Source organism: Coffea eugenioides, chromosome 9 (genome assembly GCF_003713205.1).
Source record: "Coffea eugenioides isolate CCC68of chromosome 9, Ceug_1.0, whole genome shotgun sequence".
Classification (NCBI taxonomy): domain Eukaryota; kingdom Viridiplantae; phylum Streptophyta; class Magnoliopsida; order Gentianales; family Rubiaceae; genus Coffea; species Coffea eugenioides.
The window spans coordinates 39,114,956-39,127,173 of NC_040043.1; the positions used below are offsets into that span (position 1 = coordinate 39,114,956).

The window sequence follows — 12,218 nt, forward strand, 5'->3', positions numbered from 1 at the left end:
TGAATTCAGACTTCAGATTTCAGATTTCAGTTTTATCAAACGCATCTTAACTCAGTGCAAACTAAATATGAAATCCAAAGTTGAAAATCCAAGAGGTTAGAACTTTGAAACCATAGAGCCTCTAGGCAAATTCAGCATTTTTACATTCTACTGATTTAGGGCATCTTCAATTATCAGTTTCAACTCCATGGTATAATATAGATATTACCTCTAATAGTTGAACACACTTACGCAACAAATATAGATTGTGAAATTAATTGTATAAGTTTGATATTTTGTAGGTTTTGGGATATAATTTTCACGTTTAGGAAAAAGAAAATATGTTAGTAAGTAATAATGTGATACCCCTTGTCCCACGTTGGAAGTGGGAGAGGAAAAGGATTGATATATATACAAGATTTGGTCGCATAAGTTACTAGTTACTTGGGCTAACCATGTCGGGAAAGTGTATTTCGATACAAAAATTACTTAGGCCAACCATGGGCTTGGATGGTGATAAATAACTTACTAGAAGCCAGGCATATTTATGTTTAGATGTCCTAAAAGCAGAGTAGTTCATAATCTAGATAATGGTAACGATATGATTAGAATGTGAAGTTATTTGGTAAACTTTATAGATTAATAATTTCATCAAAGCATCATATACAAGCATGATGACACAATCTCAACTTTCATTCTTTTGTTAAATCTTAGTTTTTTTCTCTTAAATTTTTTCGAATAAAGGAAGGATGGAATTTAAGCAGTAGAGGGGTGGAAGGGGAATTTGAATTCAAAATCTCTAATTTCTAAGTTTTCCCCTAAGCAATCGTCAAAATCAAAAAAAAAATTAAAAGAAAAAAAAATGAGCACCTCATGGTCAATGCTCCTGTTCGAAGATTTATTCCTTTGGTTTGTCATCATCTCCCTCTATGAAATCTAAGTACCCTTGGTTGACAATTTGTTTCCCTGAGCATCCATCAACACTTTTATATAGTATTTTTTTTAATATAGTATTAGATTAGATTAGATTAGATTATCAATGCACCATCAAAACACTTTTATATAGTATTAGATTAGATTAGATTATCAATGCACCATCAATATCCTTAAATATAAAAGCTTAAGTATAGTAATCAAAATACTGTTAGTAATCTGTACGATTATTTTTTATCCTTTAATGTTTTAGTTTTAGGAAGATCACAAATGCTGCGTATAAAGCATGCCATAGGCTAAATTAAGCTAAATTAAGTACATTGCTAAAATGGAGAGCATTGGTAAATTAAGTACTTTAAGATAAAGACTTAAGCAGCCAGATCCATTTGATGTCAGCTGCTTCAATATCCACCTCAAAATAAATTAGCCTTTGTTCTAGATTTAGCTTAATGCTAAGTCCCTTAACCATTCTTAGTAATAATTCAACTCTGCCTCAATTTTCTTCTGATCTTCAAGGTAAATGTACGATAAATTTCAAAATATATCCCAAATATATGAATTTCTTGAAACCATCCTTGAATCTCATTACCTACTCAACAAAATGTTCCATAAACACAAAGAATTGACGAGAACAACAGGGCTCCTTAGATTTAACAATTTCAAATAAGCCCAAGCTAGAATTTTTCATATATTCAAACAAGAAATTGGAAAAATCTGACTAAGCAATACTGAATTGTATCGAAAACCTACTTTTTTTTTTTTTCCTGCAACGATAGATTTTTGTATTGATTGGCAAAAAAACTTATATGAGCAAAGGCTCAAGGAATTCTATACAAGAGTGTTAGACACACTGAGGATTAATCCATTCCTCATCTTGAAATATGCCCAAAGCATAATCACTAATCACTTCACATCTAGAGTCTAAGCTCCTATCTAAGCAAAAGGAGCATTTCTGAAATAAGGACCTGAGGTCGTTAATATCGTCTATCAAAGTAGCCATTTTGATGTCCTTAGCCATCCTTTCCTTTATCATCTTCAGTAGTTGGGGGCTGGGGATGTGGACAACAATTTCCTTCCATTGCTGGTGTCTAGCCTTTATGATGGCCATTTTCACAGCTTCTGCAGTAGACTGCATCTGATGCACTGTTTTTCTGTCAATAAGTGCCCAGGCAGCCACCCACTGATTGTTGAAAGTAGATGCAAAAATCCCCATGCCAACTCTGTTGGTTTGGTCTTGCACCTTAGTTGATATTCTGATCTGAATTTCATTCCTTCTTGCCTCCTCCGGATCAACTTTCTCATCTGCTCTTACCGCATCTTCAGTGAATATTTTCTGCTTGCTCTGGACAGCTTTTTGTTCTTGCCATTCCTGTTGAGCCTTTTGGATTGTTTTCCAAGGGTGCCTGTGTTTGGCATTGAACTGCCATTCATTTCTCCTTTTCCAGAGTTGCCAGAGGATGTTCACAGTGAGCTCTATATGCTCCTTTCCTTCTGTCCTGCATGTAGCTTCCAGAAGAGCAGTCCACCAAGCTTGAAAATTCCCTGTCTGTTCCCTTAACCCATCCCATTGTAATGGAGCCATTTTCCACACCTCTTGTGCTTTGCTGCATTGGAAAAACATGTGTTCAATTGACTCTTCTTGTTCACCACAGCCACCACAGATTGGATCACCTTTGTGTGTTCTTTTAAAAACCAGGCTGTTGACTGGTAATAAACCATGGAGGCACTTCCAAAGGAAATGTTTGATCTTACTCTTAACGTTCAGCCTCCACATCCACTTCCATTGCTTTTCATAGGAACTTGCTATACTAGTTTCCGCCTCATTCTCTCTTCTTCCTTTGTGTTGAACAGTTCCTCTACACAATGCCTTGTAACCTGAGTTGACAGTGTAGATGCCATTGCCGCTATGTATCCAGTAATTGCTATCATCCTTTCCTGATATACTAATAGGAATCTCCAGAATTTCCTCTGAGTGATAAGCAATACTGAGTGATGATATTTTTAAGGGCAGTCCAATTCACTCAATACAAAAATATTTTTAAATGATGATATTCACAGGAACGTCTATCTTACTTAAACAAACAATAAAAAGGAGATTGATTGAGAAATGGCCACATTATCTTATCATTCTTAATTATCATTAGTTCAATTATCAACTTTAGCAGTCGAGAAAGGCTGCAACTTGTACAGGGACAATAAATTCTTTAGGGCCCAATTCTTTATTCCTGCGTCCGGAGAATTGAGACGTGGACGCTTCATTAGTCAATAATAATAAAGTGTGGAATTCGACTACTATTCTTAGCTCGTTCAAGGAAACAGAGAGGAGACGCTCTTGCACAGCTACTTAAACTATTGGATAATTTCATAGACCTTTCCTGAAGTTTTGGACAATTTCAGCTAGTACCCCTCTTATTTTCAATATTACGCTGACCACTCTTCCTTTAACCAGTGTTGTGACCAATTCAGCCCATATATGTAAAAGAAATGGAATAAATTGACAAGAAATGGTGTCATCACATTTTATTCCATATTTTCCCTTGGAGACCCTAAAAGAAATATTGTAACATAGGACAAACTTCACTTTGTCCCTCCGAAGTTGAATCACTTTTCTATTCTATACACTAAACTTCAATTTTGGATGCTTTGCATGTGGTTGGAGGCAAAAGCATGGCAGAGCCCTTTTTGAGTCTCTGATCTTTATTATCACATGACCATTGCTAATTATACTATTGCTTTTGAATGGAAATAGCATAAAAGTCTTAGTGAATGAACAAATTGAATAGACCATTTCGCAGAGCAGTGAAATATTCCAAAGCCGTGAAGCACAGTGATAAGCTACAAATTACAGTGGTTTATATTTATTAATTGTCAATGAATGGTTGTATTTGAGCTATATTTTGAATGGATGTCGCCTAATTTAAGTATATGTTGGTTTTTGTGGGAAAAGCACGTGATTGAGGAGGAAATGAATCGAAAACGCAACAAAAGGGGAAGAATGCCAAGACACAAGGATCCGTGGGTGGATCCTATGTCCAACGCCAAACATTGAAAGGGACTTTGCGAGGACTTCTTCTAGTTCTAATGATTGGAAAACCCACTCAAACTCGATTTTTGGTAAGTTTTCAAGACCCATTCTTACCATATTTCGGATACAACTTTGAGAGACTATAAATAGGACAATCTAGGATGTTTTTAGATTGGAAAGCATTTGGCTAAAGTTAGTTCATCATTTTTATACCTTCTTTTCTTGAGAGATCACAATGGAAGTGTTGAAAAATCAAAGGAGTTCAAGATGGAGATTGGAGCGGGGAAAAATTGAGAAGTTTTCTTACTTTTAACTTCTTAATTATTTTGTCTTTCATTTGAATTCTTGGATTTATCTATGAATATGTTGAACTCATTTATATCCAAAGTTAGGATTTTGTGAAGGAGATTTAATTATTTTTTTTAGATAAATTATTCGCTTTGCTTAGATTTATTTATCTTGCCTTTATTACATGTTTATGTTTTGCCACTATAGATATGCTTTTAGGATTTGTATTGAGTTGAGAAGTGATATACAACCGTACATTAGATAGATAAACATACTTAGTATAATCATGAAAGTGGGTTAAACATTGTATGGCATAATTATATCACCTAATATTTTAAAGGATTTAATTAAATACTTATAATCTCGAGAGCAACGCGAGATTTCATTAGACAAATTTAGAAATATCAACAGATAATCTAAAGTACTTTTACGTGATACATCTTTGACTTGTTAAGAAAATAATTGGATAAATAATTCCAATTCTGAATCAAAATTTAAAACTCTAGTCTTTTGCTAATTGTTTTCTCACCTATATCTTGTTTGATTTGATTATTTATTTAATTTCTTAATTAGTGATTAAAAACTCTCTGAATTTAAATTTTGTTATTTTTATTAGAGGAATTAAAGTAGGAAAAATTAACTCACTCCTGTAGGTTCGACCCCTGGAGTACTCCAAGGGAATTATTATTACGATCCACCTTGTACAATTATAGAAATTCATCGATCACACAGCAACTAAAAAAAATTAATGCACAATAATGTCATGAGCAGAAACAGTTCCCATCTTAGTTGTTCAACATTCACGGTGGATTTCAATTAGTGGTCAACAGATAAAGGCATCGAAAAAAGTAATCTAACTAGATAAGTGAATTTATATTGTACAACATATTTCTTTTTTCTACCGCAAAAACTTAACTAATTTAAGACAATGTAGTCCAAGCTAATTGAAGATTAATTTTCCTTAAAAAATGTTCATGATAAAAACTCAACAAAGAGATAATACAACAGCTTACTTTTGGAGGTGATCTTATACGGTCTTTATTAACAAACTAATTAGCCACTTAAGCCTTTTTTTTTTTTGGGACAGTACATGACAAAATGAGGAGTGAATCAGTCACTTAGTATCTAAAATTTTCCCTCCATATAATTAGTTCAACCTGATTTAAGACTAAAATTTTTACTATAGGAATGTTCGTGATTCAACAATGAAACACCATAGAAACTTATTTTGGGAGATTGTCCTAGAAGATAAAAAATGAGCAACCAATCAGAAAGTCGTACTCACATATCAAAATCCATTCAGTCTAATTAATTCACCAGCTATGTATATTTCATCCATTTTCACATTATAGAAAGAACAATAATGCATGGCATTATCCATCATAAATTGCTCATATAACATCAAGATATCATGGTGTGGACCTCAAATGACTCGTCATGTCTACTGGCTACATTTAAACATATCTTATGGCCAGAATGTTCATCTTATCAACTTAACGAGTTTATTCATGGTACCATACCATTAAATTAAAAAAATTTCCACCGTTTACCTTTTATAGATGTCAAGGAATATAGCTAATAACGCACTTTTGGCAGCAATCTTCCTTCACCCAATTAAAGATTTTCGGAGCTTAAAGTTCAGCTCCTAAAGCTCTTCTCCAAGTCTCACAAACCAACAGAGAAATTACTTTTAGGAAAGTTGTTAAATTTTGGCACACTAGGTTTTGATGGTATCTTGGTAAGCTTGGAAGATTATATTGTGCTTCTAAGATAATGTTTAAAAAAGCTATTTTAGTGACGGCATTATGGTCAATTTGCCCCTGATGATATTGATATTAGGTCCCATCAACATCAGAAGGGAGCTCATTGTATTATTGGATATAACAAGGGTGGTAGTGAAATTATGAAAACCATCAAGGGAGGTTTTTGAAATTAACCCTAAAATATTCATCCCACGCAAGGCGTGGTGTTCCCCCCTTTGTTCCTATAAATAGGGCTGCAACTCCATGCACTTATCACTCGATAGCAATAATTTAGCACATTACTTACATTTTGAGTGAGCTTGTGATGAAATGGCACCTTCAAAAAATTTGCTCTTTGTTTTTGGTGTTCTCTTTGCACTTGTGCTCCTCATTTCCTCTGATGCAACAGCTGCAGGTACCTTTCTTTTTTCCTTTCTTCCTTTTTTTTTTTTGGCTGCACCTAAATACTCAAATGAATGGAGAATAGGAGACTCATTATTGGGATGTGAATTTTTATGGAAGGCTATTAGTATATTATCAAGCAAGTCATATTAATGTGCTAATATCTTTTTCATTGTTTAGCAAAAGTAAATCTTGGTTGCTTCCATCAATGGTTAGTGGCACATCTGATTTTTCATGCATCCTTATAGTATTGCTGTAAGGATACACGTTCCATAGTGTCACACTAAAGGTTAAACTAACGTTGAAAACCAAATTAACTGCTTCTAATTATAATTTATTGAATAGACTATTAAAGCAAAATAATCCATGTCCAAGTCGCACCATCTTATATGCCTGGACTGTTTTGTTTAATCCATTGTATTCTTTTCTTTGCATATATCTTGCAAATTTTCAGCCTAGCCGGTCACCTAACGTTCGCAGCTTAAGATAAAGCTCCAAATATTAATGTCTCCTTCTGTCTTGAAACAGATCAGAAGAGCGTGAAAACCACTGGTGTCCACGATGCCAGTTCAGGTCAGGTTCATCAGGATAGCATAAGCGAAGATCGTTGCAAATATCGTTGCTGCCGCTGGTACCATGGACAGTGCCAAAAATGCTGTCGAACTGCTGAGGAGACCCCTGAAGCTACATCCGGAGATGAGGATACCGTAACCGCAGATCGTTGCAGATATGGTTGCTGCCGCTGGTACCATGGATATTGCCAAAGATGTGTCCATGCAGATATGGTTGCTGCCGCTGGTACCATGGATATTGCCAAAGATGCTGTCCACCTGCTGAGGAGACCCCTGAAGCTACATCCGGAGATGAGGTCAAAAATTAATGCTAAATAAATAAGGGTGTGACACAGGATCCGTGACACCTATATTATTACCTTAATATGTTGTGTTTGCCTTTGATGGTTGATTTCCTGTATGTGTAAAAGACTTGTGCCTTCTCTTTGAATTGGTGTAGAATCAACAGGGGAAGCATGTAATGAGTACTCAGTTCGAGTGCTCTTCTTATGTTGTTGTCATGTTGAATAAATAAATCTACTTGATCATCTACTAATTGATGATCTCTATCTCAGTTACATCATTCTGACCTTGGACCTAGAATTTAGTGTGATTGATATAAGACGTGCAGAATGTTCAATATATGTATATATGTGCTTCTTCATCGCGCCATGCCATTACAATGTGAAAGAATTCAGCATCGACGGAGTGAAACGTACCCAATCCTGCTCCTGAGAAAGGAAACAAAGTCCCTCAAAAATGGATATTTTGGATGCCATCAAGATTTTGAATTGAATGCCATTTGGAGATCTGAATGTTGTTTTTTTTTCCTTTATCTTCGTTCAAGATTTTTTTGGTGGAAATGCTTCATTTATACGAATTTTCCTAGTTAGTAAATGCTTCTATTACACTTGTACAATACACACTTAATATAGTAATACATACAATCAACTAAATGTGTAGTTCATATATTTCAAAAATATTCATACTTTTCAACTAAACTATAAAAATACGTAATAAATTCTTGATACATTATACTTTACGAACTATACTTTAAATTTTACAAATATTTAATACTATCACTTATCAATAACTCCACATGTTAATTTGTCTCCCAATTCAATAAATTATAGTAGCTAATTCTCAAAGCTAACCGACACCAAAATTCCCTCACTTGTTCGATTTATATTAATTACATTGCATTTATTTCCTAAGCATGAGTTTTGTAACCCCTCATATTAAATCTCAATGATTGATTTTAACGGTTACCAAGGCGTCTAGTAATTGGTTTGCTATTAATTTGAACTAGACATTTATTAGGTCTAGTAGAATTTATTCCTTCTTATCACTTAGTTCATAAACCTTATGAATCGTTAAAACCAGCTCTAACATTAGCTAACAAGACTTCTACAATTCGGGTTTTGCGTAGAAATCAGTCTGATAGTTTAACTTGCTTCGTCCAGCTTTATGAGTTGCTTTTTTTTTTTTCCATATTTGACATTTCATCTGACTTTAATATGGGGACCAAGTTAGTATTGTTGACATTTCATATCTAAGACCAAGTTAGTATTGTTGACATTTCATCTGACTTAATTAGTATTGTTGACATTTCATATCTAAGACTTCTTAATTAATTGATTTGTTATAAGAACTATAACGTATGCGTGTTTTGTAAGCTTTCATGTTTTTTCTTTTAATTCTTGTGGACCAGCAACGGATAGTTTCTTCTAGTACCAAGCTTCCTTTGAAGTTCTTTATTTATTTATTTTTTTTGCGTGTCCAAATGTAAATTAAAAGAACCAACAACTTTGAACAAGTCTATATCTAGTAAGGATAGATATAAAGAGAGATACCATATCACTGCAACAGAAAAGGGATTTGGCGAGGAGCAAAAGTCCATGCCAAAAGTTTTGAATTCCTCGCCAATTAATTTCAGCGAGAAAAATGCTTCCTCGCCAAATTTCTTGCTAGATGCTTGTCGCTAAAAGTTATTAGCGAGGATGCTGCTGTTTTTCTCGCTAATGAAACAGATCAATAGCAAGGGTTGACCTCCTCGCTAATAGCTCAAATACTCTGGCGAGAAAAGCAGCATCCTCGCTAATGAAACAGATCAATAGCAAGGGTTGACCTCCTCGCTAATAGCTCAAATACTATGGCGAGAAAAACTTTTCTCACCACTAAAATTAAAAACTCCTCACAAAAACCAGTAGTTCCTTGCAAATAGTCAAGGTGTTTTGCTAGGAAAAATAGCGCATCCTCACTAATAGTATAGAATTAGCAAGGAGTCTTTTGACAAATCTGCAATGTCCCACGTACCAGCAAAACATTTTTGGCCAGGAAAGTTTCCTCTCTAATAAGTGATAATTGATTATTGCCTAACTGTTTGGTGGGAAAATGTTCCTCTCCAATGCTGTTATGAACATTTCTTAATCCCATTTTAGCATGCTAATATTCTCTGAGCAAATTACTGGGTGGTTTTATTAGAAAATTTAGCTGCAAATAGCTTCAATTTGGCTTCTCACGTGTCTGTTGTACATTTTCCAGGTTCTTATAAGTATCAAATTGTTTGGCAAAAAAATTTTTTTTTAATGAATCATGACTAACGTAGCTGCTCATTAAATTTAAACTCATAAGCCCTGCTATTTGATAGCTTTTTGGAATATCACTTGGTGCCAACAAACCCCATTTTGCTACTTTGATAAACATTCAATAGAAAACATACAAAAGCTTTGGTTAGCTAAAAATAATTGCTAGCAAAGTAATACATCAACATCCAGCTCTTTCAACATCTTGAGCCATACAATAGGAAGTGCTTGAAATCAATTGGCAATCCAAATTTCTTTTAGCTCATTAACCATCCAAGAAATCGTAACTTCAATAAGTCATTACAAAAGAAGATTTCATCAAGAGAACACCACAAAAAGGAGAAGCAGAAAAAAATATAACAGAGAGAGAGAGAGTTAAACTAGTCATATGGACACATATTTGTCACCTCAGTATTTCCGATTCCTTAATTCAGTCCAGTTATCTTGGAACTCTACCGGCAATCCATGGAACATTTTTTGAATGACAATATGGTGTTGCGACCTTCTGATGAAGACTTCAAAGGTTCTATGATAGGTTGCATTTTTGTCATTAATTCTATGATTATTTTCCTCGTTTATATTACCAAATATTGTATTAATTGATTGATTCTACTTATATTTGGTATTTTGTGTCAATTGTAGGAAGGTGGAGCAAAAAGTAATAAAAGAGGTGATTTTTCAAGAGTTTTCCAATTCAAGATGAAGTTTACGTCGAGTATTGGATGAAAATTAGGAAACTACCACTTTTTATTAGATGTCTTACTAGGGAACAATTAGCATTAGTTGGAGAAGTTTCTTTTTGCAATTAGCATTTTATTTTTAGTTGGCCAATGGATGGCCAAAGTAGTAGACTTCAATTCGGAAACAAAGAGAGAAAAAAAGCCGGAATCCCGCGTGATTACTACCTTGGAGGGAACAAGAAAAAGGAGACGGCCGCTGTCTCTTCTTTAGTGAGTCTTTAGGGAAAAACCAATGGTTATCGATGGAGTTTTGCGGATCTCCCCTGAGAATGTGTAGCTAAATCTTCGTTTTCTAGTCGAATGTCAATTTGAGGATTTTGTTCCAAACATTTGTGAGATCGAATTATTTTACTTATTTCTTTAATTCATTGGTATTTGTGCATTTTCTGATTTAACTTCTTATGCTTGTTATGTTATTTGAATGTCAAGGGCCTGATATTCGAATTAACCTAATAATCTACTGTCAGATTAATTGATTGAATCCGTAATTGTTCAATTGATTAATACCAGTGGCAACTAGCGTGATTGGTTTCATGTTAGAAAAACGTATGATCTAACTTAAATGAACCCTCATAGCATGTTTGTTAATGGTCGTACCTAGAGTTATTTTTTGGTTAGGGAAATAGTTAATGGTTGTACCTTAACTATCGAAAAAGTAAGGAAAGACTATTTGTTTATCGCATGTATGACAACTATAACCAATCTATTAATTAGTAACTGAATTATCTTTGCGTCGATGATCAGTTGAATGGACCGTGTCTGAAAAGTTGCACCTTTGGCTAGAGTTGTATTGGTTATTGATTAATTTCTGTTTATTTCTATTAGTTGTTTCATTAGTTGATTAATTAATTATTTTATATTTTTCAAAATCCCCCATACTTCGGACTCTGGAAGAAATGAATTATCTCCAGTCCCTATGGATTCGACCCTGCTTACCGCTATATACAAATTTGTATTTTTTTTGAGTAGGTAATTAATATTACACAGGTTCGACACCTGTCATTCTATAACTATATACAGAGTCATCTTTTTCAAAGATTTCCCATGCTGCAAAATGTACTCTATGAGCTTTATTTCATCTTCCTCCCCTATAAATTTTCTGATTCCAATCTGCCTAAGATGTTCAACAAAGCGTATTGGGAAAACTGTTTCGAAAAGTAGATTCCAAGTCCTTGTATATGCAAAGTCCTCCTTACACAACTTTACATATTGAGAAGATCAAAAATTGCAGAACGTAATAATACTTGAAATTAGTGAGAATATATCCAAAAAAAAACAAAATATTAATACCTGAAATCAGGTTTTACAATCAGTGCACAAAAAGCACCTAAACCCAAATGGCCCATGTTTTGGAATAGACCAAGTTTAGTTCAACTGCAGAATTCCTAGTACAATGGAACTGCAACTTCAACTTCAGTAAATTGCAAGCTGGTATTATGATTCTATGAATCCTGAAATCTCCCCCAAGTCCTCTTGCCTCCAACACTGAGTATGTACACAGACGCTGACCTGTTCTATACACTTGTAGGTAAATTCAGATCAGACGGCATTCAATAGAACTGCCTTGATTTGGCTCCATATCAGCACTACTGCTCTTTAAATCTAACTTGATTAAGCTGCACAAAAGGGAAGATTACATTAGATGGAGAAATTTTACTGATTGCATATGAAATAGGGGCTAAAACCAACTAGGAAAAGCAGAGAAGTTTCTTAAATAAATAGGTATTTCTGGGCGTCTGTGGCTATTTTCTTTTGCTATTCAAGTAGAAATAAGGAAATGAAGATTTGAAATCAGAGTTCTTCACCTGCTTCCCGTATTGCTTTTATCTCTTTAACATTAGTTGCTTTAAAGAATTAAAGAAAAGTAGCATAAACTTTACTCTTGCGTATATTTTTTTTCCTTGTTTCACTCTTACATGATAAGGGTACAAAACCTAATTGAGGGTAAAGGATAAACATGTCCAAATGGAACA

At 34.3% G+C, this 12,218-nt stretch overlaps 1 protein-coding gene across 1 annotated transcript; it reads right to left on the minus strand.

Annotated features, from left to right (window-relative positions):
* Positions 1 to 1,753: 1,753 nt before the first annotated feature.
* On the minus strand, positions 1,754 to 2,811 carry LOC113782537. Its single transcript, XM_027328424.1, has 2 exons — positions 2,722 to 2,811; positions 1,754 to 2,638 (listed from the first exon to the last, which is right to left on the minus strand). Exons 1-2 carry the CDS (start codon positions 2,809 to 2,811, stop codon positions 1,754 to 1,756), a joined length of 975 nt encoding a protein of 324 aa, XP_027184225.1.
* Positions 2,812 to 12,218: the final 9,407 nt, after the last annotated feature.